The following is a 19457-nucleotide window of genomic DNA, read 5'->3' as shown; positions in this document are numbered from 1 at the left end:
CCTAGGGACCTGTATACCGAATAATCAAGCTGTCTGACCAGCGGTTATGAAGAAGAAGATTTTTTACCAAAAACACCTTTTTTGGCATTAATTTGCCTATTTTCAACAATATCAAAAAATTAAAAAAAATAGTTTCTCAAAATCATATTTTTCATCTACACAACAAATATCAAATCAGTAAGTACTGCGGTTCTCAAGATATTTGAGTGGACGGACGCCTCACAAACGGACATACATACATACATACATACATACATACATACATACATACATACATACATACATACAGACTGACGCCGGACGCCGGACGGATACCCATCCCAATAGCTTCTATAGACTATAGTCTATAATAGCTAAAAACAAGCGACCCAACAGTCAACAGAGCTCTGCTGTGTTATGTAGAGAATAACTTTTTGTGACACATGTATTGATGAAGAAGGTGGATATCTTTGATAGCTCATTTCAGGATGGCCTGACCAAAAATGGCAAAATTAGCTGCAAAAATACAAAATTGAAGATTTCATCATCATTTCAATATATTACATTAAGATAAAGCCTAGGAACCTGTATACCAAATATCAAAGCTATCAGATGAGTAACTTTTGAGAAACAAATATTTTGACCAAAAATGGCAAAAATTGACCTGCCTTTGCTGAGATTTCTAGAACAAGGCAGTTTGAGCAGGTGTGTACGTACCTCCACCACCAGCAAACTGATTCATTGCATCAACAATTGAAACAAAGTGTTCAAAGAACTTGCTGGCCATATCTTCATAGCTAGGATCACTAATGGCCAATTCTAATGCTATATCCAACATTCCCACACAGAAAAAGGCAACCCATGCAGTTCCATCAGCCTGTGTAAAGAAAATAAGTGATTTTAAAGTTGGAAGAGATGTTCCTTAAATCTACTGCAATATTTTTTCAAAATTGCCTTTTTGGTTAATGCTTATCAATTTTGAAGTAACTGATCATTAGGGAAAGACTGCATTAACTTGCATAGGTACCTCAAAGCCAAGTCATTGCCTAACCAACTCGGGTGACAAACAGAAGACTGTTAATCCCCCAAGGTGTTAATGTTCCATTGTTATGTTTACTTAATCCGGCTTGTGCCATTGTAGGAAAGGCAAGTCTGTGAAATTGATCCTCTGATAACTAAGTAGGGAAGTAGGGTATTCCTAAGTAAATGGAGCTTTCCCGTAATGTATCTGTTTGATGACAAACCAAGAAATAACCCAATGACAAGGACCTCACTTTTAACTTGGATGAAAAGAATATCTTAACAAACACTGATTGAACACACATCCCTTATTTTACAAATATGATACTCATCCGACTATAAGCCCCTGCTCATGTATAAGCCCCTCCATTGATTTCAGAGTAGTTTTTAAAATGCTGTACATCCATGTATAAGCCCCTTGTACATCTTGCAGAAGCCCTATCCTAATTAAAGTAAAAATATGGAAAGGTTATGAAAGTATAATTGGTAATTATCATTGGCAAAATTACTTTTGAGATCAAGCAAAATATTAAAAGATGCTAGAACAACTAGGCATAGAAGTTCCTGTGACAGCATTGTAAGGAAAGTGGCACATTTTTCCAGTACCTTTATGATTCTGTGACATTCCATTCCCTGTTACCTAAATAGAATTGTCCCACTCCATGTCACATCTGCTGTTGTTTATTTTCATGCATGTCCACGATGTTGGTTTTCACCCTCAAAATATGCAATTTCATTTGTGTGAAGAAATTGTCATATCATCTATGAAAAGTGGCTGGTGACAATTACAATTATCACTGCTATGTTTGTTGCTGTTTTCAGAAGACACTGATACTTTGATATTTGTAAGAGGAGTTGCTTTTACATGCAAGCAGTGCATGCCCATTCACTTTTCACACTATGCTGTTGATTGGTAGCATACATGATGTCCTTGTTTAAAGTTTGCTTACTAGTAATTTTATTTCATGACATGATTCAAGCAGAAATTTCATCAAATTTTCACTTCAGTATCCAGGGATTGTATAATAAATTAGAATGAAATCAGCAATATAAAATACTGTGTCAGTTAAGCCTGGAAATCATCGCCAAGTTTTGCTGTCTTTATGCAATGTTGTCTCTCAGTATTAATGATAACATAGCATGCAGGTTCATGAGATTCAGAGAATACAAATCTCGTCGGTGATTTTTCCATCTTTAACAATTTCTTGGATGTAAGTCAACTTGTGAAAGTTCCAATGGATTTCAATAATCATTCATAAATCAGCATAAATTACGCATTTATGACAGATGACATCGGTTGCTCTAGTATACGCCCCTCGTATAGTATAACCGCAGTTTTGAGTTGCGTTTTGTAGACGAATTTGGGGCTTATCATTGCACGACATTTGATTTGATCAAACACACTACTCATAAACTATTTCTGGTGAAATTTCACTATCACAATATACGGACAGTCTTTGTAAACATCAACCATTGAAATATTGAAAAAAATTAATGTTGCACCTGTTCCAGAGTTCCTCCAGTTGGCAAAGGTTTTGATCTATCAAAAACTCCTATGTTGTCCAAACCAAGAAATCCACCAGAGAAAATGTTCTTTCCTTCCGGATCTTTCCGATTGATCCACCTAGAACAAAGACAACATCAAGGAATATCTTGGTAAAATTCTGCAGAGTGTGCTGTAGGTCATACTGATTGCCAGATAGCCTGTATCTTATTTAACACCTTGATAGTATCAATACTGTCCTGATATGGCTTTAGTGACCCGAGGTCGTACGGCGGAAGGGCCCGAGTGTGTGAGGGCCCATACGCTGTACGACCAAGAGAACAAAGACAAACAAACCATGGTCTAGACCATGGTTGTACAAATTACAGCAAGGTTTTTGTCTGTGCATGGAAGTATAAAATGTGAGACTACAGATGAGTTGGTTGATCCTAGCTTTGTCGTATTGACGATTTGCTCTTTTGATTTTTCACTGAGTTTGTGAATTTAATTAATTTTCAAAACCTTAAGTCTCAAAACCTATGCAATTTTTTCATACCAATAGTTTTCTTTGAGACGTTATGGACAATGCTTTGCATAGTCAGGCAATCACTGTAATTTTATCCAGATCACCAGGTAATGGTATGTACAGAAGTTTTTAAATCATGTAAAAAATAAAACAAGCGACCTAGCGGCCGATATAGCTCCGCTGTGTTTATGTAGAGAATAACTATTTTTGACACATGTTGATGAAGAAGGGTGGAAATCTTTGATAGCTCGATGCAGTGGCCAGAAAAAAGTGGCTAAAATAAGCTGCAAAAATACGCAATTGAAGATTTAATCATACTTTGAATGTATCACATAGGATCATCCCTAAGAACATGTCAACCAAAGCTATCTGATGAGTAGTTTTTGAGAATAAATTTTTTGACCAAAAATGGCAACAATTGCCCCCAAAAGTAAAAATTGCAGATTTCATCATAATTTCAAAAGATCAAATTTAGTTCATCTATAGAAACCTGTATACCAAATTTCAAAGCTGTTAGACAAGTACTTTTTGAGAAATGCATTTTTTGACCAAAAATAGGACAAATTGCCCCAAAAATTCAAAATTGCAGATTTCATCATAATTTCAATAAATATCATTTAGTTCATCTATGGAAACCTGTATACCAAATTTCAAAGCTATCAGATGAGTAGTTTTGATTATACACATTTTTTGACCAAAAATGGCAAAAATTGCCCCAAAAATACAAAATTGCAGATTTCATCAGATATTCAATATATATTACTTAGCTCATCTGTAGAAACCTGTATACCAAACTTCAAAGCTATCAGACCAGTACTTTTTGAGAAACACATGTTTTGACCAAAAATGGCAAAAATTGCCCCAAAATTACAAAATTGCAGATTTCATCATAATTTCAATAATTATTATTTAGTTCATCTGTAGGAACCTGTACACCAAATTTCAAAGCTATGGGATGAGTAGTTTTGGAAATACACATTTTTTGACCAAAACTGGTAAAAATTGCCCTAAAATTACAAAATTGTAGAGTTCATCATAATTTCAATAACTATCATTTAGTTAATCTGTAGGAACCTGTATACCAAATTTCAAAGCTATCGGATGAGTAGTTTTGGAAATACTCATTATCGGATGAGTAGTTTTGGAAATACACATTTTTTGACCAAAAATGGCAAAAATTGCCCCAAAAATACAAAATTACGGATTTCATCAGAAATTCAATACATATTACTTAGTTCATAGATAGAAAGCTGTATACCAAATTTCAAAACTATCAGACCAGTACTTTTTGAGAAATAAATTTTTTGACCAAAAATGGCAAAAATTACCTTAAAAATGCAAATTTGCATATTTCTGCACAATTTGAACAAATCTGAAATAGATCATCCCTAGGGACCTATGTACCAAATATCAAAGCTATCTGACAGGCAGTTTTGAAGAAGATTTTTAAAGATTTTTTTACCAGAAATGACAAAAATTGCCTTAAAAATACAAATATGCAAATTTCGCCACGATTTGAACAAATCTGACTGAAGTTACCCTAAGCAAACTGCATATCAAATTTCAAAGCAATCGGACAAGCGGTTTCAGAGAAGAAGATTTTTTTACCAAAAACACCAAAAAATGCCCCAAAAATACAAATATGCAAATTTCACCACGATTTGAACAAACTGAAGTGAGGTCACCTTAAGTCAACTGCATATAAAATTTCAAAGCAATTGGACTTGCGGTTTCAGAGGAGAAGGCAATTGTTGACGGACGACGACGGACGACGACGACGGACGACGACGGAAAATCAACCTATTTGATAAGCTCCGCGTCGCTGACAGCGGAGCTAAAAAAGGAACAGTCCTGGCCAATGATTAGACTTTGATGATTTTTTCATGACATGTTGTGCAAGTTTTGTTCCAAGAACTCTCTTTGTTGTTTGCGTAATAATAAAAGTTAAAAATAAAACAGAAGTTTGTTAGTCCCTGTCTATAACAAGCCATCGTTGATGACACAGTCCCCACTTGTTAATGGGTACTTTGCTTACAGGTCCTCAGAGAGGATAGAGTCCTCTTTATTAGGTCTGTGATAAAAATACTTTTGAATAAATTCGCTTGATACATGTCCGAGTTGTAGTTCAGAACATGAAAAAATCGTAATAAAATGGCCACATGTCGGCCATATTGGATCGTATCACAAAACAAATCAATGTGCATATGTATGACATAGGTCAATGTCCTTGTACCAAGTTTGAATAAAATCCGTTGTGATATGCCTGAGTTATGGCTCTGTACATGAAAAAATCGTAACAAAATGGCCGCACGGCAGCCATATTAGATCGTATCACATGAAAAATTGACGTGCATATCTATGACAATGGTCAATGTCCTTGTACCAACTTTGAATAAAATAAGTTGAAACATGCCTGAGTAATGGCTCTGTACATGAAAAAATCGTAGTAAAATAGCCGCCTGGCGGCCATTTTGAATCGTATCACAAAACAAATCGACGTGCATATCTATGACATTGGTCGATGTCCTTGTACCAACTTTGAATAAAATCAGTTGAAACATGCCTGAGTAATGGCTCTGTACATGAAAAAAATCGTAATAAAATGGCCGCCTGGCGGCCATATTGAATCGTATCACAAAATAAATCGACGTGAATATGTATGACATAGGTCAATGTCCTTGTACAAAGTTTTGTGTGAACGGACGGACGGACGCACACATGCACGCACGCACGGACGCACGCACGGACATGACCAAACCTATAAGTCCCCCCGGACAGTGTCCGTGGGGACTAAAAAGAGGGGTCAACTTATTCACCAGCACTCATGAAATATAGATCTGAATGGAGTTAAAACCAATTTTTGTTTAATACATATTCTTTAATTGAAGGACAGACAACTTTCACAAAGGACCTGGAGTTTAACTGTGCTCCTGGTCATTATTATCTGCAGCTATAAAATTAGTAGAAAATATGCTCAGCAGTTTATCTGTCGAGGAATCCTTAAAGTGTATGTACAACAGCCCTGGCCCAACATGTGGATAATAAAGTATAGACGTTATTGAAAATAGGGTTTGTGCAATTTGTATGTGAAATTGATTTGTTGGGTGTGGCTAATAAAAATTGCTTGTGGCTAAAAAAAATTGATCATTTTAGCCACACTAACAGACTGGCTACAATGAAAAATTCCTAGCTCAAACACTGCAACATCTGTACCAAGTTTCATGAAATTTGATAAAGTATTTCTTGACATATCAGCCTAATTACGAAAATTCATTAAATATGCAAAACAGCGGTTAATTGACCTGATATTGCTACATGTCTTTGCATGCGAACACAACACTATGAGATCAACATCTGTACCAAGTTTCATCAAATTTGCTGCTGTATTTCCAGATATATCATCCTAATACCAAAAAAATTCATCAAATATGCAAATTAGCAATTAATTGTCATGATCCTGATAAATGTCTTTGCACACAGTTACAACATTGGTATATGAACATGAGTACTTTCATCAAAGAAGAGTTAGTATTTCTTGACATATTAACGAAATTATAAAAATGCAATAAATATGCAAAATAGCAATTAATTGACACAGTACTGATATATTTCATTGTATGCTATTAGAGATCAGTGTGACCAACATCTGTACACAAAGTTTAATCAAATTTGGTGCAGTTTCTCTAGACAGAGAGCTCTTTTTCAACCAGATATGAACTGAAAATGCTCACGTGTTTCATTTTATATTGCAGTTATGTGTTCATGTGAACCTTTGCCACATGTGTGCAACTTAATTGAAAGTATTATGATCACCTAATGAACAATATTCACCATAGATTAATTCTAAAGATCATTAAGTATTCACATATGTAATTAGCTGAAATAAAAATAATTAATTTCTTTTGACTGCTGTCATTGTATAACTGCTTATACAGCAAGTGTAATTGCCTTTGCTCAATTCCTTAAAGCTATATATGCCAAACTGTGAAAGCTGATTAGATATGCAAATTATTAATTAGCTGACGTTAAAATGCGAAATGACTTTCAATATTGGCATAACCCAGTATAATCATCAATGTACCGGTACATAGCATGTTTTGACAAGTTTGATCAAATAAATCCAAGTATATATCCCCAATTAGAAGAGTTCATTAAATATGTAAGTTAGGAATGGTTCTACTCCAGAATAAAAAGGACGCGATGCGTTCTACAGATTCAGTACGCCCAAATAATCACGTGATGCTACAAACAAGTGTACTAACGCATATGGAAATACATGTACGTCTATGTGCGTTTGCGCACATGGCTTTGTTTCTGCCATGGTTGATTCGAATTCCAGGTTTGGCCTATTGACTGAAGTGTTCTCGTTAAATATGCAAATTAGGAATTGGCTGAAGTAAAAATATTAAATGACTTTCAATAAAGTTGTATCTTAGTATTTTCAATGTACATAGCAAGTTTCATCAACTTTGGTCTGGTCAACACTGATAAATATCCCTAATTAGGAAATTTCATTAAATATGCAAATACGGAATTTGCTTAAGTAAAAATGCTAAATGACTTTCAATAATGTTGTGTCATAGTATCTTCAATGTACATAGCAAGTTTCATCCACTTTGGTCAAGTCAATTCAGATATTTAACTCTAATTAGGAAAGTTTATCAAACATGCAAAGAAGGAATTGGTTGAAGTTAAAAATAGTGTCAATGACACTGTGCTCCCATTTTCCAGAGATTCTAAGTACTAGTACACACATGACATTGCATTCTTACAGGTTGATTACTAAGAAAATTCCATTGCAAGTCCAAATTAATCTTGTACCCCAGCAATATAAAATGCTCCATCTCATAATGACTTTTATACTTCTGACAGAAAACAACTCTAGGATCAAGACTATCATGTTTTACAGCAATCCAATAAATACTTTGGGAGAAAATGATTTTTTGACAAAAAATGGGAAAAGTTGCCCCAAAAATACAAATATGAAAATTTCACCACAATTTGAACAAATCTGACAAACGCCAACCCTAGGATCATACATACAAGTCTTCAAGGCAATGGGACGAGCGCTTTCAGAAAAGAAGATATTTTGACAAAAAACAGGAAAATTGCCCAAAAATACAACTTTCGAAATTTCACCACAATTTGAAGAAATGTAACTTAAGTCACTATAAAGAGCCTGCATACCAAGTTTCAACCAAATCTGGCTAGTGGTTACAGAGTTTTAGCAATTTGCAGGATTTTCCTTTTTTCCCCCTTACTTTGCATATTTTTGACTTTGAAATGTTTATTTCAACAAATTCACATCTCTACCCCTGGGTGCACCTGTCCACCAAATACTAAGATGGTAGGTGCTGCGATTTAGGAGTTTTTAATGTGGACGGACATACATCCACACATACTAAGATACATACACACATAAATATATACAGACAGACAAACAGATAGACATGCATACATGCATACATTTATTTTTACAGCTTTTAACCTCCAACAAGTGACCAACTTGTCAATATCAGCTTGTTCAACTTGACAATACTGCTTATAATAATATAAACGAGAGTTAATTACATTCTAATTAAAGTAAACAAGACTTGCGTATCAAGCATATCTGTCAGGTTATAAAGAATCTTCAGCTGGATATCTTTAGCAGTATTTTCATCCTATTAACCAAGCACATTTTAACTTTCAAATTAACAATGCAAGTAAGTTCAGTTGAATAAGTTGAGCCTGTAGGTACTCAGAGAAAGCACACTGAAGAGACAAATGTTTGCAACTTAAGAAGTTCAAAGTCATCAAAAGCATTGTAAGGAATCATGTAACACTTTCATTGCACTGTTTACACAGATTGCATAATTGCTATAAATAGCACATGAGGAATCTTACAGCCCAGCTTTACCATAAAGACCCTATCACTTTGACCACTCTTTTAATTGACCACTCTATTTTTTCCTCAAAATGTAATTTTATTTTATCCTTACCAAGTCAAACATAAATGGAAATTGGAACTTTCTCTATCTCTTTTTATTTGACCAACCTATCATGACAACCTATTATGAGCAATTCCTTTTAGATAACATACACAGCACAATATATGACAGTTAAGAATATGTCAACGTTGGGATTCAGGAAAGTTGCCTTTACATGTTTTAATCGTCCAAGATGGTAAGCATTTCACTATGAACTGTCAAAAAGTTGAACTTTCTAATAATTCTACACTAAAATTATTTTGGCTTTGGTGATTTCCTAATTAATTCAATTATTTAAAATCATATTAATTATTTTTTTCTTTCTAGGTGAATTGATAGGGTTTATACAGTATAAGAGTTACATACTACGTAAGTCAAATTCAGTTAAAACATCAATTACCGTCTAACATTGCATCATTCCTATAAATAGCACCTCAGCCTGGAACAGCACAATCATAATCTGCTCATTCACACAGGCAGTACTTGACTTTGAATGAATGACCTACTACATTTCACCTATGTACCAAATTTGAAAGCATGGCAAAAAGTACCACAAAATTTGCAAATTTCGCCTTTAGTTCACCGAGTCATCTTCAGATCACTCCTAGGAACCTGCACACCAAATTAGAAAATAATGGCATACAAAGAAGATTTTTTAAACCAAAAATGGCAAAAATTGCCCCAAAATACAAATATGCAAATTTTGCCATAAGTTTGATGAATTTTATTTTGAGTTATCACAAGGCACCTGCACGCCAAATTTTAAAGCGATCCGACCATTGGTTACAGAGAAAAAGATTTTTTACTAAAATGGCAAAAAAAGAAAGAAAAAAAATTCATTAAAACTAGAAAGCATCAAATATTGACATCAAATCAATATGTTTAAATGAGTTGGGCCTAAGGTACCTAAAACCCAAATATGACAATGATCAGACGAGTAGTTCCTGAGTTATTGATTTTTGACTATTTTCGCCGGTTTTTTCTACCTCATTTGCACATCTATGAGACTAAAAAGTTCATTTTAACAACGGCACATCTACACCATGTATGGCATCACTATACCAAAAATCAGCTTAATACGTGCAGCGGTTCGTGAGTTTTGGGGTTGGACGGACAGACATCCCACATACATACATACATACATACATAAATACAGACAGACATCTCACAAACAGACTTTTTTCAACCATATATTCTCCCAATTGCCATATATGTATGGCAAATGGGAGCTAAAAATGCTTAATGACTTTCAACAATGTTATATCATAGCACGTTTCATCAATTTTGATAAAGTCAATTGAAATATATATATATTCCTTATTTCAAGAGTTCATTAAATATGCAAATTAGGAGTTGGATGAAGTAAAAATGCTTAGTGACTTTCAATTATGATAAATCATAGTATCTTCAATATATATTTAGCAAGATTCATCAACTTTGGTCTAGTCAATTCAGATATCTATCCCTAACTAGGAAAGTTCATTAAATATGCAAATAAAGAATTGGCTGAAGTAAAACTGCTTAATGACTTTCAATAATGTTATATCATAATATCTTCAATGTGCATAGCAAGTTTCATCAATTTTGGTCTGGTCAATTCAAATATATAGCTCTTATTTCAAAAGTTCATTAAATATGCAAATTATCCATTATCTTTTATGTCACCCCTTAATATCTTTGACAGCTGATATATTTTGGCGTGATGAACAATTGTAGCAAATCTCATCAAATTGTGTGCAGTCGTTCTAAATGTATATCTGTTTTTTTCTAAAATCATTAATTATGCAAATGAGCAAAAAGTAAGAAAGCCACATCCACCAAAAACTAATCAGTTCTTGCCATTTGCAAACTGAATCTATGTACTAGATTTGATTCTGATCTTATGAGCCATTTTTGAGATATCAAGCACACAGACAGATAGAAGACAGTCAGACAGACAGACACACAGACATCGCTGCGACATAAGGTGAGCTAAAAATCACTAATTATGCAAATTAGGACTAATTATGCATGCCACACCTATGGACTTGCATATGTATGTCATAGTGTATTATCCTTGTACCAAGTGTGTAAGGAATTGGCTCAAGCATATCTGAGATATCTACAAGCACGGACGGACTGACGGATGGACAGACGGATCCCAAATCATAACTCCCTTGATCTTCGTCGGTGGGGACTAACAAACATACATAGGATGTGGAATAATTTTAAATTGATGGCATTGTATGTTGAAGACATCTCCTTACCACGTGAAATTCAACATCAATTTCTGAAAACATCTCGCCAAGAAAAGTCTGTCTCTCTGACCACGTGGTGCTACCATTTTGAAGACTCTGAAAACACTCCATGCATGGACTGGTGGATTGACATCACCAAATTCAAACTCATATGCTGGCATCTGTCAAATAAACACTGATATGTCAGCTTGTTTTGTTTGTAGAGAGAGGTGCTATTGCATATGAAAATGGTGGCTAGTTAAAATGAAAGATACCCACATGACAAAAAAACAAACAAACATGATTGCTTTAAAACATGGCTGATTGAAATGTTTGAAGAAAAATGATATACCGTATTCCTCTGATTCTAAAACCCCCTTTTCAGAACCAAAGGTGACGGAAAAGATGTGGGGGCTGTATAAACGGATGTCAACGCGAAATCGAACGTTGTAGTTAATTTATGCTAATTAATGCAATGTTATGCGAATTTTATGCCAATGTTTTTTTAGATTCACGCGAGCGCTGCGGACAACTCCATACTTTGTGATATCGACTCATGGCCATGTTGCATCGATACTGACAGTCGAAACTGTACAGTATAAATTAATGGAGATCTACAAGTTTTGAAATTTAGCGTATTTGTCATACCGTCTTTTTCCAAACAATACGATAGCAATAAATGTTCGTATTTCGTGTATAATTAATCACCACGATACTTCGTTACGCTCCCCAGCAGCAGCTAGCTCCCCATAGCATGGCCGCAAAGGTCAGACAATGAGTAAAGGGAAAGTCCCTAAAGTTTCGCTGGCTATGATTGGTCAATTCACGCAATAGGTCAAAGGTGTCAGTGCATGAGGTCAGCGTAAAGTTCTGTTCAGCACATGCATGTGGTGGTGTCTGTCAGATGTTTTCTATTTACGATTTTCAATTAGCGTACTCCTTTACTCGTACTCCTTAAAATAAACGATAAATTACATGTTGTGAGTTTATTATTTTGCTCCTACGGTAGTTTCAAAAAGTCTAACCGTATCTCGAAACGAAATGTGATCTTACGAACAGGCAGGTGCTAGGCTCGAACTGATAAAGTGTTGAAACATCGGCTGGCCGAGACGAAAGATTGCTACGCCAATCTGCTTACGATTTGATGAATTGAATTTTTGGCAATAAATCTTTGAAGTTTTTTATTATTTGTATCGATGAACGAAATGTCTCTTGATGTGGAATTCAGTCATCTATGATCAACTGTTCGGAATATGGTACAAACATGCACGTTTTTGTTCCAACTGAAAGTGTATAGGGCCGTTTATGAAGTTTGGTATTTTTCCCTCGCAAGACTACGAAAGCATGCATAATCTTGAAAATCTGTTACACTATCGCCTGCTCATTGCCGGGACTAGTTCAGGAAAAGGACACACACAAGCAAGAAACACACAAGCAAGAAATGCTTGTGTGTGTCCTTTTCATTACATGAGAAAAACTATGTGCAAAATTGATAAAACATAAACGAAAGAAATTCAAAGAATTTTCAGTTCATGCACAGAAGAAACTTCGGATGTCGCGTTTGTCGATACAATTGCCCTCCCCGATCTTCATTAAAGTCACACCCGTCGAAGTCTATATCGTCATCTTCCCCCTTGTCATCAAACACAAGTCCTACGGCTTCATTTGATATTTGTCATCGAGTACCGGAATCTCCTCAGAAATCATGTTGTCTTCAGTTCCGTCGAGCGCATTCGCGATACCCGTGGAAAGGAACAATTTTTTCACCACGTGAAATGAGCGAATCGTACTTGATCGACACGTTCAAAAACTCGACTATCGTAATGTTCATGTTATGGTAGCCAAATGGCATCGAAATATTCGATTCGTACTTGATCATGATGTTCAAAAATCCGCTTATTTTGACGGTAGCAAAATGACAGTGACGAAAAGACAGCATTGTACTAGATCGAGACGCTCAAAAATCCAACTCTTTTAATGTTCATTTACATAGCGAAATCCAAGTGGAATTTTATGCCAGGAACGATAGAACCGTTCCCGATTGAAATGTTCAAACACCAAATAATAGTGTGCTTGTTTTGAGGTTTGATACTTCACTTTGGCACTTGTTTGTGACTTTGATAAGCAACGTAGGTGTCTCGGATATCCTTGTCTCATTTAATACATGACAATGGCTCTATTGTTCCGGTCAGAATTTGGGTGTCCCCCCCGGGGGGTGTTATAAACGAACTAACAGCCAATTACGAATCGATGAAATCATCCTGGGGGGTGTTATAATCGGGCGGGGTTTTAGAATCGGAGGAATACGGTACATGGAATGAATAGACTGCTACTTTTACTAACTAGTACATTTGAAAAAGTCAAAAGTATAGTATAAGTTTATCCTGAAGGTATAGGCACATTTATACAACTTACATAATATGACAGCAGATATGATACCGCACCATGTCTGCTCAACCTAAAACTGCAAAATCCTCATAGTGAAATGACTTCACTATGTCCCTATTTCTCAACAAGGACCACATCAGCGATGGCGGATAGAGCTGAGAAATCCCCAATGGGACTCCTAGTAAGTCCAAGGAAGGTACCTAGATAGATCTGATGGTAGTCAAAAGACCTAGATTGGGGAGGACATGACACCAAAGAGTATGTGTACCTACCAATAACCTCAGGATATGATCAAAGATAGGAGGAACAGGAACTCCTGAATGGGACAAACTCCACCACCTCCCCTGTGATCTGGTCAACAAACTCTTTTACCCAGGGAATAAATGGCAAACAGTGAAAACACTCTTCTGTTCGTCTGTCCACTTGTGCGAAAGAGGCTGTAAGTGGATCACTCAAGAGACCTCCAGCCCTGAGGCCAGACATTTCTCCCCTGGTAAAATTTCCCTGACCCATTTGATAGCCTCCCAAAGGGAATACTTATCAGGTGTACCCTTCTCACCAACGAGTGAGAGGTCTGACCAGGCGAGGCAGACTACTTTTACCCATGGGGACGCGAAGAAGCTCCACCTTGAACAGAGAGAGATTTGGAGCGGACAAGGAAAGTATCTACCACAATACCATGGGACTCCAAGTAAGTTGGAGGAAGGTGCATGGATAGATTTGATAGTAAACACCATTGCACAGGAAGTGGCCATGGGGCAGCCCGAATATCCAAGATACTGGGAGGTTCCACCAAGGGAGAATCCCAATGCAGCATTTGATGGTGGACTAGCCCTAACAGAAGGCCCCTGCTGATAGCGGACAGGGCTATCAGCCATGGTATAAATTGGACCATTATCAACCCTTACCCACCTGACAGGGGCAGGGCCGCACCCGGACAGAAGAGGAGCTGAACCTGAAGCTGAAAAAATGGGTGGGCCCTGCAGCAGCCAACTGGGAACCCAACAAATTGAAGATGGCAGACTCAATTGGATCTGCCTTGCATGCTATGTCACCTGCCTGCAAAACCCAAGTCATCAACATACTAGAAGCACAAGACAACAACGAAACAGAGTGCCCAGAAAATGTGACATAGTGGAAGCTTCAAAACACACAATAACTGGATGAAAGTCGTCCATAGCAAGCACACACTGGTAACCTACATAACTCTCAAACTGCAACACAAGACAAAACCGAAACTCCTAAGTTGAAGGCAAGGAGAAGATGCAGCTGACTCCAAACCTTGCCCAGGCAGCAAGTGAGACCCAAAAAAGTGTCAATGACACTTCTCTCAAATTTGGTTACACGTGGCAAGCAATGATAATAATAATGATAATAATAATAATGATTATTATTTATTGTTTAAAGACCACTGCACACCTTGTCTCAGCGGTCTGTACATTACAGAAAATTACAGGTAGAAATAAAAAAATTCGAGAATAATACAAAATAACTCAGTGAAAACAGTGTAATTAGATTTAAAGCACTGAAAAACAAGAATCAAACCTAAAAATGGCAAAGTATTTAAAAATCTCACTAAAAATGATAAAAAATTAAAAAATGCAGGTAAAATTATGTCCAAGTCAGCAGAATGAGTGTATACACAATATTTAATAGCTTCTACGGGGCCGGACCCCTGCTTGTAATATTCATAGTCAAGTGCATTTGAACAAATTTTGATGCATTGTCCATTGAAGTATGGAACCGATGATCACACACCTACAATACCATGTAAACCAAGTACATCATCATTAGTGATACAATCTGCCATACCAAAATAACAGATTCCTCTTATAATATTGTACTGCACAGAATGAATGTAGACAATATTTGATCTCTCTATGGTCAATGGTTGCACAATCAAAGACTAAGGTAACATGTAATAAGGGGATTTCTTAGAGCTTCCACTGTTGATGATGCTGCCACACCTACATGATATTGGTATGTCTCAAACTGCCATCCAGTTGAACAAGTATTGCACTATCATTGACAAATGGGGGAAGTTCCAACATAGACAGTAGAGAAACAGGATGGGGAGCTACTGCAAAGAACAAAAGAATTGAGAAGAAGCTATCGAGTTTGGAATAATTAGAAATATGTGAATTGATTTGTGCATAATTATCAGCTGGGCGATAGCCGCTGCTCGACATCTGGTAGCTCGCAGTGAAAAAACTTCATTCAACTTATTTTCAACATAAAGTTGTAGTTCCGTTCGAAGTCGAATTCTGTCATCCTTAAGATTGAGTTATTTCTAGATGTGAGAAAGAAACATGGCATAGCTTCTAAATTGGATTATATGGTATTCATAAACAATGAAAATAACATTAATCAACTTTTGTCACCTTACGTTAAAGAGGCACTCCCACTTGGTAACATTTCTAAAACACATTTTTTTAATGCCAACGGTTGATATTTGACGTGGCGACTGCGGGCGGATCCCGAGATATCGCTAAAAACATGTCATTTCCCAAGCGTATTATGACCCGAAATCCCCCGAAGGTTTGTTGTTGTGCTGATTGACGATATTCTAGGGAGTCCATAATAAGTTCGAACGATGCAATTTTACCTCCCACTGTGAAGACTTTACATACAGCATTATGCCTTCACTTCAGGTAAATTAGTTTTTGTCATTTTTATTATTCTCAGTCAGTTCTATTATATTTTTAACCAATACCACATAGATATCAGTTTTTACGTGTAAAATATTAGCCGCTTCTGATGACCACATTTTGTCGTCTGCCACACAGGTACGCGTGGTTCGATACATAGCGGCCGCCGCATGGTATGCGCGCATACCACGCGGCGGCCACTTAGTATCTACTGCACGTATCTGTGCCAGTCACCTATGCGAATTCTGGTGGAATCAGCAGACTTTGTTTCCTGTTTTTTCTCCGAGTCAGTAAGACTCGGCTTTCCCCAACGGGGCATGACCGATCACCGACGCGAGCGATACTGTGGCATACAGCAGCGTTAGCGTAGACTCGTACTCCATAGCTTACAGATAAAGTATGGCATAAACCTTTGCCTCAGATCGTCTCCGTATCACCGCTAGATCGCCTCCATATCGTTTCTGACATGGCCTCATTATCGCTGTCGCCTCAGTTTGTTTATTTTCTATATCGTTTCATTACCGCCTCTGTATCAGCCTTGCATCGCTGCCGCATCGTATCAGCCTTACATCGCCGCTGCATCGTATCAAGTCAATTTCATGGTCCCAATTGGCCACAGCATATTCACTTAAAAATGCAACAGCAAAGTTGCCGTCTTCGGAAATTTCACCGCCTGGCATTGCCGATGTTTTTGAGAGAAAAGGTATACAAAATGAAAGATCAAATACATGTGTCCGACATTGTCCATTCATGAAATGTTGCTTCAACACACAAAAATGGGAACAAAGTTGAAACATATTGCGATGATAATTCGCTACTTTTGCAAATTGCTTTTATTTGATATGAAGTTTGTATACCGTTCTTTTGGCGAACATTTTTGTAACAAGATAGCACTCTGCCAGGGACAGACATTAACGGTTGCAAGTGGAAGTCGCGTTCGGGCAACTGCAACTGAAACACCAGTACCGGCCGGTTGCCCGATGAGACAAGTGTCAAAAATACCGTCAATGACGCTGTACCTTCTCTAATGTGTGGCCAGGTCAGGTAATTGGTTGTTGGCATGGAGTTGTTGGTAAATAGTTGATGATGTAGGGGCATGAGGTGGGATATGGACCCAAAGAACCCAAAAGATGATTAAATACATCAATCAAAAAAATTCTAAGCTACAGTATAAACTGCCTAAAGATAGTTCAATGTGGAAAAAAGTTAAATAATTCAGAAATAAGAATTAACAGTCCAAAATAGTAATGACGCACTTCCTTACTGACCTGAGTGCATGTGAAATACACAACCTGGCATCTGTAAATTAAATGTATACCAAGTGATCATTTCCAGTCACTTTTAACTGTTTTTAATGGATTTTCCAAAGAGTCCTGTGGAAATGATGAAAAACGCTTATCTGGTCTTGTGTTTGTATAACCTGATGATGGCTGATAATTGTCATAGTATTGAAAAAAAAATTGAAAGTGAAGAAATTACTGTTTTTAATAGGCATATTTTCCTTGAAATACATGACCGTGTAAGGAATATATGCTAAAAGTGTTTAAGAGTAAATTTCTTTTCAAAAAATAATTTAATTTGTGACCAAAGGATTTTTATTCTTTGAGTTTACAAATTCAAACATTGCAATTTTTTCAATCATCTTGTGCAGTGCAAAATTTATAAAATGACTGAAAAACAAAAAAAAATTGGCAGAATTACAGTCTTTGTGATGTAAAATTATGGGTTGACATCACGATAACTGTTAATCTGTTTGAAGTACTAATATACTATAATTTAAAAAAGAAAAATTCATGCAGAAACGGTAAAATATATTGTCAGCAATGTAGTGTTAATTTTGACTTTACATCAAAATATGCCTTTGCTGGATACCAAATATATAGGGCGAAATATCAGCCATGTTCAGCAAAATCCACACAACAGCATTGATCCTTTTCTAATTTGATTTGATTTGCTTATGTTATCCTTGTATGACAGTCAGTACAATATGGAACTTGAACACAACACAGTGAATAAGTATGCTGTAAATGAAATGGTGTGGCTGCATCCACATGCAGCAATAGGTGTGCCTTTGTCTCTCACCCCTCATTTCCAACCTGTCCCATCCCTGAAAAAATAGTTTGGTCTTATATTTATAATGTTAATAATTTCTGTATTTGTTAAAATGTGCGCATCTCAAAAACTTTTGATCATAAAAATTTCCATTGTTTTTTATAGCTGACCAATCAGTTAACCTGTTTATTTTGAATATTTGCGCATTTTTCCTCAGTATTTGACATTTTCTGAATACCTTTTTATTCAGTTTGTCATTTTCTAAAAGTTTAAATGCTCCATTGTGTGGTCAAGCTTTCCACAAGCATCAAATGTGGTACTTCATATAGGAGGGTCTGCCTCTAGAGGCGGGCATCATGAACACTCCTGTGTTTGTTGGTTAATTCCTCCACGTAAACTTCTGATTGTACTGTAAACATTGAACATGGCCGACGTCCGATTTTCCTGTCTAAAACTTTCACTCATTTTCGTTCATATGACTCTGAAACTCCAGGAAACGATTGGGAAGAAAGGGTTATCTTGAAATATTGAGGTACTCGCCGATATTTTGCAAAATTAAATGAGAAAAAATGCAAGGAAAATGCCGACAGGCTTACACAATGACAGTTTTCAGACTCGGAGGCATATGATCATCTCTGCAGATTATGCAACAGGCTCAGATCACGTGAGGCCATGAGTGGATATCCACGCAACTCAGTACCAAACACTAGCGCTCACAGAGTGAGCAAACACAAAGTGAGTACCCCTAATGTCAGCTCAGTAGTCTGTAATAGATTGTAGTCAACTAAGAAACCTTGGAGAAAGGCTTAACACTGTGGCTATGCCGCTAAGTCCCTTTTGATTTTTGTCATAGCTCAAAATCATTCTCCCACACCTCAACCTGAGCCATGAACACCCCCACCAGTTTATGATATGACCCATCACAATGGCATGACGTCAACGGATCTTGACAGACGGAAGTCTTGACAGACAGAAGTTCTTGACAGCAGCATATTGGTTTTCAACTCTAATACCTTCTCTGTCTATAAATAGACACGAGAAGGTAAAAAATGATGTGGGACAACTTTTCCGCTGACTAGAAACCCAGAAATGTGCGGTATTGTATGCGGCCCGGATGACCATTTTATATGACTGAAATTAGTATTTTTACGCGTAAATACATGTTTGTCCGTGAAA

The 19457-nt window shown here is 36.6% G+C and overlaps 1 protein-coding gene across 1 annotated transcript in view; it reads right to left on the bottom strand.

Annotated features, from left to right (window-relative positions):
- LOC139145772 (uncharacterized) overlaps positions 1 to 19457 on the bottom strand; it is a 103315-nt gene that overhangs the window by 26473 nt on the left and 57385 nt on the right. Inside the window, exons 9-11 of the mRNA XM_070717076.1 lie at positions 11224 to 11375; positions 2503 to 2623; positions 697 to 856 (exon numbers count right to left, since the gene is read on the bottom strand). Of these exons, the coding sequence (XP_070573177.1) occupies positions 697 to 856; positions 2503 to 2623; positions 11224 to 11375 (433 nt within the window). The remainder of the gene's footprint in view (positions 1 to 696; positions 857 to 2502; positions 2624 to 11223; positions 11376 to 19457) is intronic.

The sequence above is a fragment of the Ptychodera flava genome, chromosome 12 (genome assembly GCF_041260155.1).
Source record: "Ptychodera flava strain L36383 chromosome 12, AS_Pfla_20210202, whole genome shotgun sequence".
Taxonomy (NCBI): Eukaryota; Metazoa; Hemichordata; class Enteropneusta; family Ptychoderidae; genus Ptychodera; species Ptychodera flava.
The sequence above is the reverse complement of the archived record's forward strand: the minus strand, read 5'-3'. Positions and strand labels throughout refer to the sequence as shown.